Source organism: Tyto alba, unplaced genomic scaffold (genome assembly GCF_018691265.1).
Source record: "Tyto alba isolate M040663 unplaced genomic scaffold, T.alba_DEE_v4.0 Super-Scaffold_49, whole genome shotgun sequence".
Classification (NCBI taxonomy): domain Eukaryota; kingdom Metazoa; phylum Chordata; class Aves; order Strigiformes; family Tytonidae; genus Tyto; species Tyto alba.
Genome location: NW_024881325.1, coordinates 1,779,519 through 1,798,400, shown reverse-complemented (window position 1 = coordinate 1,798,400; position 18,882 = coordinate 1,779,519). Strand labels below are relative to the sequence as shown.

The 18,882-nt window shown below is 36.1% G+C and overlaps 1 protein-coding gene across 7 annotated transcripts in view; it reads left to right on the top strand.

Annotated features, from left to right (window-relative positions):
• Positions 1–18,882, top strand: part of RAF1 (Raf-1 proto-oncogene, serine/threonine kinase) — an 82,380-nt gene that overhangs the window by 59,552 nt on the left and 3,946 nt on the right. For 4 of the 7 annotated variants that reach the window (XM_032995847.2, XM_032995848.2, XM_042807020.1 and 1 more), the window contains 10 exons: positions 681–779; positions 2,245–2,398; positions 5,831–5,858; positions 5,950–6,086; positions 7,129–7,246; positions 11,207–11,291; positions 12,196–12,372; positions 13,379–13,425; positions 14,915–15,033; positions 17,338–17,469. In XM_032995847.2, the coding sequence (XP_032851738.1) occupies positions 681–779; positions 2,245–2,398; positions 5,831–5,858; positions 5,950–6,086; positions 7,129–7,246; positions 11,207–11,291; positions 12,196–12,372; positions 13,379–13,425; positions 14,915–15,033; positions 17,338–17,469 (1,096 nt within the window). The remainder of the gene's footprint in view (positions 1–680; positions 780–2,244; positions 2,399–5,830; positions 5,859–5,949; positions 6,087–7,128; positions 7,247–11,206; positions 11,292–12,195; positions 12,373–13,378; positions 13,426–14,914; positions 15,034–17,337; positions 17,470–18,882) is intronic. The other 3 variants (XM_042807021.1, XM_042807023.1, XM_042807022.1) reach the window with 3 other exon arrangements.

Below are 18,882 nucleotides of genomic sequence, written 5' to 3'. Positions count from 1 at the left end.
TCTGTTTCAACAGAGTAATAGTAATTCCTCTCACATAACACTTTCGCTAGAAGACAAAAAGGTCATGGTTCAGTTGTTTTTTAGCTGTTGGAAGCAGGAGTGTTTAGAACACCCACAACTTTAGACACCCTGTTTAAAATGCATGGAATAGTCAGAAAAATGATGAAGGATAATACTTTCCTAATATTGATTAGAAAAAGTTGAAAATCATTATGTTAGAAGTAGTCCTTTTATGCAAAAGTATTAAAACCTGTAATTGATTTTATGTCTTACTTAGTGATTGTCTTTTTTATAACTAATCTTGGTCATACAGCTATGCATTTTCTTACACCGACTAGTCGTTAGATTGTAGGATGACTTGTGCCATTTGGTGTCACCTGGGTTTAATAGAACTTAAAAAAATTGGTGTTGAATAGCCTTTGAGGAAAATCTGAAGTCTCATGTGAAAAGATTGGTTTCTTAGGTTTAGAAAGAACACATGGAAATTTTCTTCGGGGGTGTGAAGACGTAGTTTTTAGTCATACCATACATAGAGGAAAAATACTATGTAGAGGTAGGAATGTGTTCATGAAGTTAATTATGCTGGAAAGAAACAGCCCTTGAAATTTTCAGCTTTAAAGAGCATTGTACAGGAGGTAGTGTAGCAGTTGAAATTGTAATTGTTTTTGTTGATATTTCAGATTGTTCCCAAATTCAAATATCAGTGACAGTGGTGTCCCTGCACTACCTCCCTTGACAATGAGACGGATGCGGGAGTCTGTCTCCCGGATACCTGTTAGGTAAGCTAGTATTTCCTGTCATTTCTGTTTTGGGAAATACAGTTGTTTAAAAACAGAAAAACCAAAACACCCCCAACTCCTCAGAAATAGAACAATCTTACAGAAGGTTGGGGTAAATGTGCAAGAAGGCAACACCACTTCATCATAGATAATATGTAGTGTTCTTTCTTGATCTTAGATTCAAGCAAAACATTGATTTGGGATTTTACATTTTTAATTTTCAGTCTTAAGTGAAGGAATTTTAAGGGAGGGTATTAAAGGTTTTTCTGGAGACCTTTGTTTTTCTGCCTAAGAAGATTCAGGGCTCCCTTTGGTATTTTCATGAATAAATTTTATTTTATCTGACCAGGTAGCATACACGTAAGGGTTTGTGACTTGTTTTTCATTACTCGCATACATAAACAGCAATGACTTTATAATGTTATGATGACAGATAAGTTTAAAGAGAGGACAGTGGAAACTGAAAATACACTACTCTTAAAAGAAAATTCTGGGACCTAAAGAGAATGGTCCTGTAGTTTTAAATGCTAAAATAAAAATTGCTTTCCTTTCAAAGGGGCCTGTCTTCTGATCCTAATTTGTGCCTGTGTTTTTTTCCTTGAAATTCTAGAGGCTGAAGAGGGCAGGCCATCTTTTGTTTTTTCTACATCCCTTTGAAAAATCTTGGCCTATTCAGGAATGAGGCACAGATCACGTAGCTGACTTGCAAATGGTTCTATGTATTTATTTATTTTCTTTAGTGGGAACTGCATCAGGAATTGATCTTACATTCTCTTTGCCATCTTATTCTATTTCTAGTGTTGCTGAACAATGACTCATTAACTTGATAGCTTTTTTTAAGCTTTTTGTGAAGGCTGGATAATTTCAGTTAAGATACTTGTGTGATTTGGGATAAATAAGGTTAGAATGACCTTAGCTGTGATTTACAACTCTTTGTTGAACTGGATTTTATTGTTGGCCTCCTTTTAACTGGTATTGGATTTCATGACTTTCTTGCTGGCTGTTCTGTGCGAACCATTGAACAGTCTTGCAAACCTTTACAAATTCAAGGCGTAACAGTAAAAGCAGCCCTTAAGCTATGCATTTAACAGGCTTAAAATGAACAGTTTGTTTAAATTTCACAGACCTGAATTAATCCAGCAGAGCCAGTATTTTATCAGTATATTAAATGTGATTTGATGGGGAGTGAGGTGAACTGTGGCAAAATTTATAATGGCAAAACCAGGCTTCCTTTAAACACACTAGATAAGTGAGCGAGCTGTCAAGTTTTTAAATTTATTTCCTGAGTTAAACTGGGAATGATTCATCTGACCAAATAATTTAGCTAGCATGTAAGTCCCAAGTTTTTCTCTGTTTGGAATTCTGTGTATATTGCTTTTGGACAGGTTACATTAAACAGTGTTTTTCAATCGCTAGAGGGGAAAAAATAACCACAACTTTCTTTTTCTCTCTCTTTCCTTCTCAGTTCCCAGCACAGGTATTCTACACCTCATGCCTTCACATTCAACACATCAAACCCTTCCTCTGAGGGCTCTCTTTCCCAAAGACAGCGATCTACATCCACACCAAATGTCCATATGGTTAGCACTACAATGCCTGTAGACAGCCGGATAATTGAGGTAATATTGGTAGGGAGGGAATAGCATAAATTTAAACTAAAATCATGACTGGCCATCTAATAGTCACTGGTTGGTGGTGGTTCTTTGCCTTCTGTCACTTGCTTACTGTTTGCCTTAGCTGGCTGAGAGATGAAGAATATAGGTGACACATTTTCATAGAAAGTTAATAGTTCATTCTTGCAGTCTTTATCAACTATGCTGAAGTTCTAGGTAGATTTTTGGTGTCTGTAAAGATGTGGGGAAGCTTAACAATCAAGTTTCACAGATCTGTAAAGAAAATAAGCTGTTTTGCTGAAGAAGTAAGTAATTGTTAGACGTGTCTAAAGATCTGGGTTTGGGGGGGGGGTGGCTGGTGTTTATTTTAAATCAGACTACAGGTACTGTAAGTCTGGAGGTACTTCTCCAAGTTGGAATACTTAAGTCAAAGCTTAATGGCAGTATGTTTTGTGTTATACCAGTATGGATTTAACAGCAATTGTAGGCTTGTGTGGTAGAGCTATCTGTATCTGAGAATATTTCTACTGTTACTTTCAAGCACTGTTTTGTTTTTTTTGTTTTTTTTTTTTGTTTGTTTGTTTGTTTCCCCTGCCCCCCCCCCCCCCACCTACCTTAGACTGACAGTAGTGAGAGACAGCTTGTTGAACTCAGGCCTGAAGTGTTAGGTTGGGTTGTTTTGTTTTGTTTTGTGGTAACCTTAACAAAGGGAGTGGTGTGCAGGAAAGGCTTGCAGAAAGAAAGTGCTGAACTGTAGGACTTTGCAGAGAGCGCTGTTTGTGTTTTTGCGCTGGAATAGTTTAAAACCCTTTAGGCCAAGCAAAAGCCTTTGATGGCCGAGTTAACTTCCATTGTCAGCTTGTAGTTTGCAGGCTTCTATGAAACGTGAACACTCTCTGAAAGGTGCTAGAGAAGTTCTCTGGACCTTTGGAACTGAAGAAGAGTGCACTGCAGCCCCGTGAAGCCCTTTGGGTTAGAAGCTTTGTGTCAGCTGGGTTTTATGGGGAAAGGTACCCTCCCTTTCTCTTGGTTTTCTTAAGCTTACAGCTTTTATTTCTACTTCAGAAGCCTGGCTGACCATCTTTTATGGCACGAAAAATAATGAAGCACTCAGAATACAAATTATCAAACTTCATAATGTGATGAGCCTTTAAGGAGACACTGCTTTCTTTATCCTTTACGCATAGCAGTAAAGACAGAAATGCTTTCTATTCTGGCTCTTTGTAATATCATAGGGACTGAATAAAAATAGCTGTCATGTCTTAAAGGCAATATCTGCTTTTGCAGAAGTCTTAAAAAAAAACCCCAAAACCCACACCACAAAAAAAGGTAGTAGAGACCTTCTAGTATGACATGAGAAAGGCCACCTTAATAAAGGGCTTTACCAAAGGACAGATACTAGTGAACTTCTGGGTTTGGACAGGAATACTTACTTTAAAGTTTTACTGCACTTAATTATCATCTATCAAACAAATCAGGTTTGCTTTTTCTTTCATTTATCCTAACATTTAATTTTTTAATTTTTTTTTTATACTTCCTCTGTTCTTTTCTTTTATCTCTTACCGTGTTGGCCTAGAATAACAGCCTGAATGCTTCTCCCAGTTCCTGGTGCAGACGATTTTGTTTGAGGGGAAGAGTAGGTATTTTCTTGGTGCCTTTTGCTTTCTTGTGATTAACAGAATTGCTATAACTTGTAAGCCATGGCAGTGTCCAAATGAAATGTTTAATCTCAAGTTGATTTGGTATAAATCTTTATAGCATGTTTATACTGAAATATTGAGGACGCTAACTGGAAGAGGCAAATTGATAGGAGAGCTTCATTTGTAGTTTAGCTGGATGAATCCATACTGCTATGAAATTTGGTGTGAATTTGAATAGGCTTGAGTTAGAGATGCATTTGGTCACACAGTTTTTAAAGCGAAACCTTCTCAAACACATCTGTGGTGTGACTTTTTCCTTCTGGAAGCTATTTTGTAGAATATAACTGTATAAGCCCCTTAGATTAAGAACATGATGTACTATTTTTATTGCACATCAAAGTAAAGTTGACAGACGACAGCACTGTGTGTGGTATTCGTGTTGTATGGTTCACTTGCTGCAGGATTCATAAGAAGAAAACACATCAGGATTGAAGTTCAAAAATACTTTTTTCTTAAATAAGAATTGCATACACATAAGTATGAGAAGAATTTTAAATTAGTTATCCTTTGCCAGCTTACTTGAAAGCAGTTACATTCTCATGCCGATATACAAAAACCATCACTTGTTATTAATTCAGGTTCTTAAAGATTTCTGTTGTCCTCAAAATGGACAAAAGCAGTAACTCGCAAGAGTTCTTAATTGATAGTTTATGCAGATCTTAGTCCACTCGGGTGTAGAGTAGAGGTACCCTGCAAGAATACTGTATATCGAGTCAAGCCTGGGAGAATGCAACTAACAAAAATGATGTTTTTCATGAATGAATCTTTACTAAGGATAATCTGAGTTAATTTGAAAACTGTGTGGTGGTATGTAGGCTCGTTCTGTCGTCCTATGAAATTTTACATTTATTATTCTACTAATTAGTTAGAAAGTTTGAATTGACTTCTATTAACCTTGACAGTATTTAACATTTCTGTAGTGCATGTTCTTGCTTTGTACTTATACAGTACCTGGATATTTTACCTTTCCTGTATGTACTTTGGGATAATACATAGCAGGTGAGAAAAGTTGTAAAGTCATGTTTGTCAGAGCTTAGTTTATCTTGTGCATGGCTGTAGAATTGTGTTGTAAAGTGCCTGTGGCATGAGATGAGAGTTGTTGTACTGTACCAACTAGTGAACTGTGTCAGAACATGCTTTTCAAATATCATCAAATTTTAATCTGTGGGAAAATGTTTTGGAAACTAGATGTTTTGTATTAGGGAACTAGAGGTAGTCTTTTTTGGGTTGAAATAGTACGGTAGAGATATTTCAAACTGTATATTGACTTGGAATATTTTATGGGCTTTTAGAAGTTTTCCCACTTGTAACCCAAAATCTCCTTGAGAACTTGTCCCCTAGAGATACAGGACCATCACAGGAGCTATGTTCAGATCTGAAATAGAAGCATGTACAAAAATCCAGTGGTGGGAATGCAGACAGTATTTCTGGTGGTTTTTTTTTGTTCTGTGTCATCTTTTCTTTTCTTTTTTTTTTTAAACTTGTTTTGGTAGTAATACCTTTTAATATGCTGTGAATATTTTTAATGTTTTGTAAGAATTCACAAATTGCATGTTTTTTAGCATATAGGATTCTTGTAACTAGAAAATAACCAAGCTGTCATCTTTTGGAGGGTGTTGGTCAGTACTGTATCGCACTTGACCAAAAATGTCAGGAGTGATTTCGACACTATTCCTGTTTGTTCCTTTGTATGCTGTCATATATTTATTAAGCTTATTATCTGTCTTCTCTGTTTTAGGATGCAATTCGAAGCCATAGTGAATCAGGTATGATTTAAAAAAATACAATAATTTATAATATTATTTTTTGTTTATTTTCTGCTTCATAAATAGTTTTTCTTCTATTTTTATATTTCAGCCTCACCTTCTGCTCTGTCTGGAAGTCCTAACAATATGAGCCCAACTGGCTGGTCTCAGCCCAAAACCCCAGTCCCAGCCCAAAGAGAGAGAGCCCCTGGATCTAATACCCAAGAAAAAAACAAAATTGTAAGTACGGTAGGTTATTTTGTTGTTGTTTTTAATATGTCAAACTAGGCTGGGAGTAGTGATGTGTTGGGATAAACTTCTGTACTTAAAAGGCAATGAAAACTGCTGGCAATCCTGGATTGCTCTGCACTGTGTGTATATAGTAGCAATATAGTTTTAACTAATTTGGGAAAGACGGCACTGCTGCCTTGGGTTATAAATACCCAGAACAAAGTGTTCTGAATTGAAAATTAATTTCTGACAGTATTGTGAAATTATTTTTCAGTACAGATTCAAGGATTACCTTTCTAAATCTTTGGAGGCTGCGTCTTTTTTATTCTTTTTTATATGCTTAAAGTTAGCTTTATTGTCTCTATTTGAACTGGATTGCTATAGCTTCCATAGAAGTTGGATATTGATAAGGCCATCATTTTCATAGTAAAGTTAGTCGAAGTGTCTCAGGGAAAAATAGATTTAACAAAAAACAAGTTTTCCCTCAGAGGCCTGATTTAAGCTTAGGCGTGGGGGAAAAAGAAAGAAAAGTTAGAATAATAATGAATAATGTCTCAAATTTTTTTGAAGGCTTAAAAAATTCAAATATGGAAGTACAGTTGGTTAGTGGGACTCACAGTTGCTAATCACTTAGACGCTTGAGAATTCTGCTCTTATCTCTTTGGTTTATTCCTTTTAAAAGTGTAAATGATTCCTGAATTTTAGTATTGTAAATTTGAAAAAGTCAGTAAGTTTATTAAGAATTTCGGAAGTCTTTAAATAGTTGATTATAAACTCTCTGAAGATCTAAGGTCAGGGTTTAAGTTTCTAGTGCAGAACTTAATGAGAGCTTCTTAATCAGTTGAAGCCATCCAAGAAAATATTTTTGGTTTTTTTTTTCAGTTGTAAACAAACCCACCACCCTTCACAAATTCAGGAGAACAATGAAAGTCCAAACCTCAAGGTTTCAGTGCATCTTAAACTTGTACGAAGGAAATAATTTCATTCTTGGTGTGTGTGTGTGTATATAATATATTTGATTAAATACTTAGAGTAAAAACCATGTCAACTTCTGTTACAGAGGCCTCGTGGACAGAGAGATTCCAGTTACTACTGGGAAATAGAAGCAAGTGAAGTCATGCTTTCTACCAGAATAGGGTCAGGTTCTTTTGGAACAGTTTACAAAGGCAAATGGCATGGTAAGTTCTTGACAAATGTTACTGTCTTCTCAGAATGTTGATATGGTAGGACAGCAATCCTGAAAAAGGTAAAATTGTTTTAATGGTGATGTGTGCTTATCTACCACCAAAGGTACTAGTTGAGAAATACTAATTTCCTAATATTAGAAGTGGGGAAGTTAAGGCAAAGAACAGACATCAAAACCTGAATCTCACAGCTGCCATCTACGTGTTCTCTCTATTGGAGCCAACAGTTTTCTTTATTACCATGTTCTACAATAGCTTGTTTTCTGAAAAGATTTTGCTTTCCTTTAGCAGAATTAGCTGGGAAATTTCACAGCCTGATGTTAAATCATATTTACCTTTTTTTTTTTTTTTCCTTCTTCTTTGCAATACCACTGTGGTTTAATTAGCATACTTATACTCAAGGTAACAGGGAAAGGAAATAAGCATAAATTGCTTTTACTGTGGAGTTTTTCTTAGGAAAAAATGGTTGATGTGAGAGTTTATGATATAAAGTTATTTGGAATACTTTGAAAAGAGGCACACTGTAGAACTACAGAATTAGTTTCCAAAGTCAGGCTTGTGATTTAAAAAGAACTAACACGCAAGCCCCTCCAGGCGCTAATTTAAATAAAATTACTGTGATAACATAAGCTGACCAAAAAATTCTGGAAGCTTATCTTCAACCTTCTATTTTTAAAGAGTAAATATTTGCATGTCTTAAAGCCCAAATATTGTCAACATCAATGGATGGCTTATTCTTATGCTAAAAGTAATATTTGTGAACAGTTAAATTGATTTTCATTATGTAAGTGAAATGGAACACAGAAATCAAGAGGAAAACTAGGTTAAGTAAGATTTCACTAAACGGGGCGATAAATGAGAATTCTCATTTATTTTATTTTTTGTATTTATTTTAATTAAACATAAATTTAAAAATAAAATTTATAAAAGATATTTTAAATTTATATTTTAGTATAAAATACTGTTAATATTTATTTTAATGAAAAATTTGCCATAGCAAGAACTTTGTGTTAAACACAACTCTGTTGTGTGCACAAGATGGCTGTATAGCTGTCTCCTAGTTTGGCATCGATAAGATTCAATATCTTCCTTTTGGTAACTGTTTATAGTTTGCCTGATTTCTCAGGAAATTTGAAGTTAAATTACTAAAATGTTTTTTTGGTAACCATCGTTTGCGATGTGGTCTTAAAAGGTTTAAAAGTTTATATTTCTTGTGAGTCTTTTCTGTCTTGAATTGAAGAAACTGGGAGTTCACTGTGCAAATTAGGGAGACTTTTTTTGTAGAAATCTATTCTAATAGTACAAATGCAGCAATAAAAACGTCTTGGTGAAGCTAAATGAAATTAACTGAAGTGAGCAGACTGCTGCAAACTTAAGTAGAAATTCTAGATTGTTAGAGGTGTTGTGTTTCCTAACGTGCCCAACTACGAAGGGCTGTTGGCAGCGAACCTTTGGAGAGCACGAGTGGAGGGTTGTGTACCACTGTGTGCAAACCATATTAGGTTTCCAGTAACCTTCCCTGACTTAGTCTTCCAAACCAAAAATGAAGTGTCAAGGACAGTCTTTCTCTGGAGTGCGTGTCTTGGTGAACAGGTATCTTGCACTTCCATATTTTTCCAGATTGTTCTGATGGTTAAGTACTAATTTTTCCTATTTGCACCACTTCTGTTACAGACCCCATTTGGATCCTGTAGTGTCCTGTAGCATGCTTCTAAATTAAAAAGGCGGAAAGAGAACCAAGGCAGTTTAAATGGGTTGGAAGACTACCTATCATAAACACTCACATTTCCCCTTTGACCCTGGTAATCAGTTCTAGGGTTTTGGTGGTTGGGGGGTGGCGGAAGCTGATTTGTCTTCAGATTGTTGCTAAACAAAACAAGTTCTATTGTGTATTTATTTCTTTAGAGAAAACTGCTTGGGAAATGCCATCAAGCCTAAAAAAAGTGTGGCCCCTGATTCAGTAAGAACAGTGTAAGGTTACAAACTTTTCATCTGTGGAGCAAGGATCATAATGGAGGATATATTGAAAATTGATCTGAAAACATTTGGCCGGTGATCAGTGGATGCTGCATCCTCACCTTGTCTGGGCATAGCTCATAGCAATATACTTCAAGTATTGGTAGGCCATCTGTTGGTCTCGCATGGTGTGTCAAGAGGAGTTGCAGTAGGAACTGGCTACTTGGAAGGCTGTGATTTTGGTAGTCACAGGAAAGTGCAGTCTTTCTACCAGTTACATTCACCGGGTCTGCTCTGTAAGCAGAGAGATCTGTAAGTTATAAAACATGATGCAGACTGCAACTGCGAGATGCTAGAGGATGAAATGGGAAGTATATTGCATTTGCTGAAGTTAAAGCAAGAAGATAGAAATACGTAATAATAATAATGTGTTCAGTATTTGTGCATCCTTGACTTCAAATTCTACAGCGGATTACGCAACTGGTAACTATAGGGGAAGATACTGCAGTTCACTCAGGCTCCTCTGAAACTTTCAAGTGCCAGTTTGCATATCCTTCTTATACTTTGTTGACTTTTTTTTTTAACTGAGCAGTTAGTATTCTTAATTATACAGTTGATCATTATATTCTAGAGACATACTAACATATTTTTCATATATATCTTTGAAGAGAGACCATATTAAGAAGAAGAAAATTAGTTACCGTGTAGCAGAGAAATCTGTTCCTCTAGGGAGTTTTTGAATGTAGGTGATGATTCTGCAATGTGGCAGCAGCCTTTAAACTCTGGGATAAGCCAATGTTGAAGTATAACACCTCTCAGATTGTTGTACTGCATAGGGACTAAGATTGAAGTTTCAGTTCTCCCAAGCTGCTTTCACCTTCCTGTGACAGTGTCAAGGCAAGTTTATCCCCCTCTTGAATTCTAAAATGCTGTCCATCCACAGCTAAAATGAACGTGATGCTTGCTTGCTTCTATCACTGAGGAGTCGTTGGGTCTTGCTGTTAGTGCTTTTACTTTTGGTAGAACACTCAGCTTCGTTCCACTTTGGTACCTTTTTGGAATCAGTTCAATTCTGCTGTTTTCTGGATGTACGCTGTGTAAAGGTTTTTACAACTTCATTCTCTGGAAACAGTCTCTAAACAGATAGCCCTGGATCTTCTATATTCCTCTCTGTATTGCCCTGTGACAGATACTGAAATTTAAAGCAAGCACTGACACTGAAAGCAATTCAATTGAAACTTTTAAGTAAAATTTTATAATGTATCCGTTTAAAGAACAGCAAGATATTTTGCTTTCTGTAGTCCCCAAATATGTTACTGAAATAGTAAAATCAGTTGTATCATTCATGATATTTCTGCTATTCCTAGATAGAAGATTTATCCCTCCCATTCCTGAAATTTAGCAATATTTAAATCTAGAAAGTTTGTTTTTTAAATAAAGTTTGTATAAAAAAAAGGATGTGTGTCTATATACGTATATATAGTTTATATATATATATAAACTTTAATATATAAGCTTAATTATATAAAAATACAGAGGTGTATATTTATGCGTGCTAAAGCTGGGTAGAAAAGGGAAAGTGATGAAACTGCATACTGTGTGGAAGCTGAGAGACTCTGATGTGACTGTGCTTGAAATAATGTGCTGAGAATGCATCTATACTAGAATACTTCCCTTTTCAACAACTATTTGAGACTTCAGTAGCTTCATACCCTGCAAAAAGCATGTGTGCAGTTCTAGCCAGCCATAGCTGTTAAAAAACAGAAGGGAAGCACGTGACCAGTTAATGACTTTTTCCATTAGACTGAAATTCAGGTAAATGAGTTGCTTGAAACTGTGGAAGTTTATATGTCTGCAGGAAAATCTTGACCTATGGACAAATTAGCATAGGTATACTGTGCACAAATTAAGAGTTTTAAGTATACTGTATATTAATGTTATTTTGGCCCCAAAAAAAAGGTGCATTTTTAGTAATATTTATGGTAAATGTATTTTCAGGGGATGTAGCAGTGAAGATACTAAAGGTTGTAGATCCAACCCCAGAACAGTTCCAGGCTTTCAGAAATGAAGTGGCTGTATTAAGGTGAGTTGAGAGTTTCATTGCTAAATTCTGCCATTTTGCCCCATATTCTACATTTGATGCACAAAAGCACATCTCCTGAGAAGAATAAAAAAGAGAGCGTGTAGTGATACTTCTGAATATTGTTGTGGAGCTGTGAGACAGCAGTCATAATTCAGAGTATTTCAGTGGTTCTTCACTGTTTCTGAAAGTCATATTTTCGAGTAAATAATACAAACATCCATAACTGTTCAGGTCACATTTGGCATGTAGTAAAATCTGAAGATTAATAAATGTTGCCGTAATTCTCATCACCTGACAGAATACTTGAATTGCAGCATAATTCCACACATACCCCCCTTTTTTTAAATGTATACTCTGATCTCCGTAACTGTTTTGTGGTGTCCAGTTACCTATCTGTAATGTTAATCCTGAAAGTGAACCAGTTAGAGTACCTAAGAACTATCTTCTCATCTTTTAATTCCTTCACAGTTTATAATGACCCTTTAGTTTCCTATTGGGATTCAGTCTTCTATCTAAAGTTGTCACTGTTGTTCCATTAACTTTTTCTAATACCACTTTGCAAGTATGCATGTTGGTTACTAAATTCAAACCCTTTGAATTTTCATGACATCTTTTTCCTAAAGGATTATTTTAAATAACTGCCTTGGAACTAAAGGAGGTATTTTAACTAAAAGCAGAAAATCATCTGATTTTATTCAAAAATTAAGACTTGGCAACTGTGGCATATTTGTATTATCTTTAAAAATGAACTTTACAAAACCACCTAGCAAAAATTTTGCAGGAAACTTGTGTTTTTAGACTCAAAAGCTGAAATACGTTCCCTCAGCCAGCAGTGCGTTTTTAAAAGAATTTGAAAGCATTTTTTGGAAAGATACTAATTTCTCTTTCTGCTACTTTCTATTAGGAAGACTCGGCATGTTAATATTTTGCTCTTTATGGGCTACATGACTAAAGATAATCTGGCCATTGTTACACAGTGGTGTGAAGGAAGCAGTCTGTATAAACACCTGCACGTTCAAGAGACCAAGTTCCAAATGTTCCAGCTCATTGATATTGCTCGGCAGACAGCACAGGGAATGGAGTGAGTAGGATAAACAATGCTGGTTATTTTTGTTCTTGGAATGGTGTTTCCCTTCTCTTCCCCAAACCCTAATATGTGGAGTTATTGTGCTAAAATAGCATACCAAGTAAAGATTTTGTGCAGCCTGAATTCAGCACTGTTGTATGCTTTCTTACTTTCATTTGGTACTTTTTTTTTTAACCCGTGGATTCTTGCTTTAGTTCATGTTAGACCACCAGTCACTTAACAGTCAGCTTTTCTGTATTTTTTTCTTCCTTTGTAGCTTGAGGTATTACTGTAATGCACTAGATAAGATCCTATTTTAAACATAGAATGAACTAGTTGTTGTTTGTTTTTTTTTTTTTCCTTCCCCTTGTTACTTAATATGATATTGCAGTGTTTGGCAAACACTGATTTATACTCATGGTACGTCTGTGAGACAAGGGAATGGCTGTTCCAATTCCACAGCTACAGGACTCACACATGCAAATACATTTTGGAAGCATTCTGCAGATGCCTGGGTGGATGCAGTGAGCACCTCACTGCTCCCGGGACATGTTAATGTTTGTAGTGTAGAAGATGCTGATCCTGGCTGACCCTGTCAGTGCTCATCCATTTTGTAGGTCAGGACCCAGGTTTCCAGTCAGACACCCAGTGTATTGTGACTGCAAATTAAAACAGTTTGTAACAAGTAAACCTTAGGATTGCATACAAATTTCATACAGATGAGGACAGCACCTGGTTTTCTAGTGCATTATATAGTTCCATAACAATGGTGCCACTCTTTCTCTTCCTGGGATTTACTTGCTGCATTGCTTTCTGTAATGCATAAGGCAGCTGTCGTCAGCTAGCGCTTGCTCTATTTCTCTTTTTCTAATGTAGATGCATCCTGTAAATTGACTAAGGCGAGAGGTCTGTGAAATGGTTGAGTATGTAATAAACTGTCACAGTGTCTATCAGTAAATGGAAAGGCTAAGTTTATGTCAACAGCCCTCATAATGGTATTTTTATGCTTTTTCTTTCACAGCTATTTACATGCAAAGAATATTATCCACAGAGACATGAAATCCAATAGTATCCTTTCCTAACTTAATCATATTTCCTTTAATGTGATAGTGATCTGTTGTTAATACGGAGCTTTCTGAGGGGTTGAAATAGCTGTTTCAAATGTATATAACTACTACTGAGTGATTCCTATTGATGACTAAGAAGTTGCTTTCTAGCAAGGACTTTCATAGGACATACGTGCTTACTTACCAAACTTGTGATAAAGATGAGAAAAGATGCACAAAGGTTGTGCTTCAGAAATGTCTTATTTTACTTAAATGGTGTTTATGCAATGTTATCCACGTGCCGTATTGGAGGGAAGCTGCGTGCTTGACTTGACAGGAGATATGTGTGTGTGTGCATGCTGAAATACGTGTGCAGATGTCAGTTTTGTTACTGTTTCTCACATATTTTTAACAAATTTAAAACACCTTCACATGACTAGCAGAAACGAAGCCAAAAACCTTACTTGAAACTTAAGAAAAGGCAACCTTTTACCACTATATTTCTTGCATAAATGCAGATTTAGTAATGTGTATGGAGTAAAAATGTGATGATGTCTTTTGCCTTTGAAAATGCCTGCTTTTGAAATGGCCAAGAGCAGCATCCATTGAGCTAGCAGCATATACTGTAACTTTCTTTCATAAAATGGAACAGAACGTTTTACAGATGTCATCATAAAAAGATATGCTGCATTCAGTAGTTCCATAATGTAAGGGGATTCCCATTTTCAGTTAAGCCAGAAATCATCTTCATACATAGGAGATCAGGGGTTTGTGATTCCTGATAACAATGACCTTTTTGTGAAATAAATTAACTTTTCTCCTGATATGGCAATGAGAACTAGGAGTCTGTCGTGTTTATATTTCTAAATCATCTTTTTGAACTTTAAAACATTCTTAAATGAAATTGTAAAATGATATCTTCCTAAAATAGCCCCAACAAAGAAGGGACTAGCTATCAATCTTAATAGACAAATCCTTTACATTGATAGGTTACAGATAGTACAGATGTGTGTATTTCCAGTTGAAATGGTTAAATCTTAATTAAATCTCAGGAGATCTGCCAGAGAACTTTATGTAAATAGAGTTTTATTTTGATATTTATTTCTACTTGTAATTGTTTTTTCTTAGTTTTCTTTTTTTGAGTTGCGATGACTTCTGTGTTGTTTCCCTGTGTGTCTCTTGACACCGGTTATTTAAGTACCTGCAGTCATTGATGTTAATTAGCACAGTTGATTTCTATCCTAACTCACTGTAAAGATACATGTACAAATAATTCTGAAACATCTGGTCTTGTTTAATCTTAAATGTTAACTCCGTAGATATGGATGTCATAAAATTACTTTTTCTCTGTTTAAGATAGGACTTGTAGCAGGTTTAAAAACATAATCAGCAATATTCTTGGATAGTTAGCTTGCATTTGTGATAACCTAACCAGACACTTTGTAATCATGTCAGAAAATTCAGAATTGCTTACTCGTGTTTTCTAAGGAATTTCTTTAACAAATGTTTAGATATATTTCTTCATGAAGGCCTCACAGTGAAAATAGGAGACTTTGGTCTGGCAACTGTAAAATCCAGGTGGAGTGGATCTCAACAGGTGGAACAGCCTACTGGTTCAATCTTGTGGATGGTGAGCAAAACATTTTGTTGCTTTTAAATAGCTGGCTTTCATTCTGTTAATACATGTTTTGCCAGTTGAACGCTATTTTAAAGCTTTCGATCTAAATGAATCGACATACGCTGTTAGTACTGTGTAGACTTCTGTTGTAGTTGTAGGACAAGTTAAAATTGGAGAATGCAGTGCTGGAGTGCTTAATCCTCCAAAGTAGACACCACTGACCTAAGGATTCTCCCTTTGGTTTTTGGAGTGAGTTCAGACACTTAGGGCAGGGACGGGGCTGTCTGTGGAGCTGCAGGGAGCTGTTCTGCGGGGAGAGGAGAGTCTCTCTCCTGCTGCCATCCTGCCCTTCCCCAGATGGGCTTGTCTCATGGGAGAGTCGGCTTTAATCTGCTTAGTGGTGGCTTTGGGGGATCGGTGAGACCCTGTCTCTTTCTCTGTTTCTCATCGTGGCCTCTTCTTCCCCTGCTCGGGACTTGGCAACATCTCTTCTCACACTTGCTGATCACCCACTGGGCAGCTCTGGCGGGGGACTGGGGAGGGGGTAGGGAGTGCTTCTTGAAGTATGGGAGTGAGCCCAATTCATCTTTGGGACAGTGGTGAGATGTTTCATATAAACCAAGATACTGCCCCACTCCTGCGCCGTACCCTGCACCAGAGGGTTGCTGTAGGCCTGGAGGCAGCTCAGAGCCGTAGCAGATGAATATCAGTTCAGGTTCTCAAGTTCCACAGGAAAGCTTGCAGAGTTTCTTTGGTAGTGCAAAGTCCTTGTCTGAGAGGACATTCCCAACAATTGTCTTTATGTTAAACTTCTGCTGGAGTTTAAAAGGCAGTTCTGCAATTTTCCTTCCAACAATCACCTGGAGAAAATCTATTTAGTAACTTTTCAAATGTGGGACTTGGGTAAACTAAGTGGAAAAAGTGAAACAGTGCCTGTTAGCAGGTTAAAAAGCATGATTAAAATTATGCAAGAATGTCTTCTATTTTGTTGACCCATTTTTATTAATACTATGCAGTTTACTTAAATTCAGCATGTAGACTGGTTGGCAATATTTTCTAGCTCCCAGGATAGGGCATGCAGCAACATTTGTGGCCTGTGTTTCAGGGAAGTGTAACCAAATAAAAATGACTTGCTGAATGCTGCATATTAGTACACTTTAAATCTTTTGATATTTAACACTGAATGAGCTGACTTGAAACAGGTTTTCCTTTTTAAAAATTATTCTTTGTTACTAGGCTTGCAGCCTTCATCGTTCAGTGAGAAAAGCCAGGAAGTGTTCATTAGGAACATCAGGATGCTTGGCCGAGATTTGTCTGCAACCTATAAAATGCACAAATCACCTGAAACACAGTTACAAAAGCAGAAACAGGTTTTTTTCTTGAAAATAAACCAAAACAAAACAGAACCACAAAAAGCCAACACTTTTTATCGCTTTCCGTAAAAGGTTTTAAAACTAATACACCTAATGGTATGACTGTATACATGAACCAGATCTTGGAAAAAAACACCAGCATTTTTGCTGTTTGCAGGGCTTTTTTCATGTTAATCATTTATAGACCATCTTTGCTGAGTTGTCATTGCATAGAAGGGGAGGATAATTCTGTTTTCTTGAAAGTTGATATAATCTCTTACTGGGTTTTTGCTGTTGTACTTTAACTAGTACTTTGCTCAGCAGTTCTGAGGGACTTTAGGGGAAAACAGTCTTAGTCAACAGGAAAGATGTTTTTATGGTTTCTATCTTGTTCTTTGACTTACTCAGTGCTGTTTCTTTTAAGTACTTTAGGTTCATAATTTTGCTTTGTTTTGCAAAGATGTGAGAATGCTCTTGCATTTCTTCCCTGATCTTCAATATATGCTATTTCCTATTTGGCTTTCACATCTCATATATATGTTTTGGTATCAATTTTACAAGAGATTAAGTCTGTATTAGAATCTTACATTTTTCCCCTTTTAACATTGATTCCTGTTTAAGAACTGATGGTGAGACTCAGACTCAGTTGTATGTGAGATGCAACAGAATTCAACAAATACAACAATAACTTTTCTAATGGTAAAATGCTCATTGAATTAAAGCGTTGCTTTTTTGTTTATTCTCAGTTGTAGTGATTGTTTTAATAAGGTGTAGGAGCACTGTTTGAACTTTTCAAGAGTCTTGGATAAGACTCATCACAGGTTTTGAGGTATCCTTTATTCACTAATTGTTGATCAAGCTCACTCTCTCTGCTTTCCAGATATTTTCCCCTTCTCTTGTCCTTCCCATTTCTAAATTCTGTTAATATCGCTCGTAACATGTTTCTTTTTTCCTCTTCCTACAGGCACCAGAAGTGATACGGATGCAGGATAGTAACCCGTTTAGTTTTCAGTCAGATGTCTACTCCTATGGAATAGTATTATACGAACTAATGACCGGAGAGTTGCCATACTCCCACATAAACAACCGAGATCAGGTAAGAAACATTCTTTGACCACTGCGTTTTATTTCTGGGCATAATACATTTGGTTGAGAAATGTAAGATGAAGAAAAATGCAAAACAAGACTTGAAATGTTGTTTACAACACGATTTGTTTCGGCAGTAAATCTGTGTAATTGAATGTTTGCTTAAATATTGGCACTGACAGTTACTCAAAGGGAAAAAAATACTCTTTTCTATAAATATGTTAAGTGCCCTGTTAATTTATTCATGGAATAAAGCTTTGGCTACATCAGTAAAATCTTGGTTTATGTATTTGTGGTTATGTGAAAGTTCCCTTTAGATGTTAAATATGCTGTTCTTATATCAGCAAGATTGCATTCTGTGCTTTTTGCTAAGTAAAAAAAAAAAAAAAATAGTAGCTGTTGTTGAACCTTTTAGTATTGAATGTTAGTTTGTATGATTTAGTCCTCAATAAACGGTCCTCTTACTAGGCAGTTAACCAGTAATTATAAAGAAGCACATTAAAGACAGAAACCTCAACTGTTCTCTTTACATGAACACTTTTTCTGGCTTAGCAAGTGTAGAGCTAACTCATTCTGTAGGGCATGAATTTAGGACTCTTAGATCTTTTTGATTTCTGTTTTGCTGATCCTCAGTTGTGGTTTGTGTTTTTTGCAGTGTGGGTTTCTTTGGTTGGTTGTGTTTTGTGTTTTTTTTGTTTGGTGTTTGTTTTTTTTTGGTTTGGTTTTTTTTTTCCAATTAAGATCTTGTAATAAGTAGTATGTGCATATAGGGGCGAACTACTAGATTTTAGTCCCTACTGTGTTATATAGTCTATATTCCAAGTAGAAATGGCCAGTTGTTTTAAGTTAAGGAAGACTTTTCCTATTTTTAAGGTTGTCTACAAATTGGGATATTTGAATGTGTTTTAATTCATAATATTGAAATTCTATGCAAGTTTTAATAATCATTACTGCCACAAAGCGTGTGACACTTGACCTTCAAGTTAAGTTTTCTGGGGAGGGATCAAATATTTTGTGGAGAACAACACTGAAACCTTATTTTAGCAACGTTTATATTGACCTTTTTTTTTTTTTTCTTCCTGAGACAACATTAGTTGAAAAAGAAACAAGAGCACAGTTAGTTCTGTTTACCCCTCTTCCTCCCCCCAATAAAACACTCAGACTCACTCCAGCCAACCAACCAACCCACCCTACCACCATTTTACCAGACAAGTCTTATCAATACTCTATAGTCAACTATTAAGGTTACTGTAAGTCTCATGAAAATCGTAAACGATGATCAGATTAACTTGGACTAAAACAGAAAACATATTTCCCAACACTGATACCATCTTTTATTGTTTGTCTCGAAACAAAACCAACCCCATTTCCTTTTTTGCAGCATTAGTTATGATTAGTTCCGATGATCTCTTTCAGCTTGCTA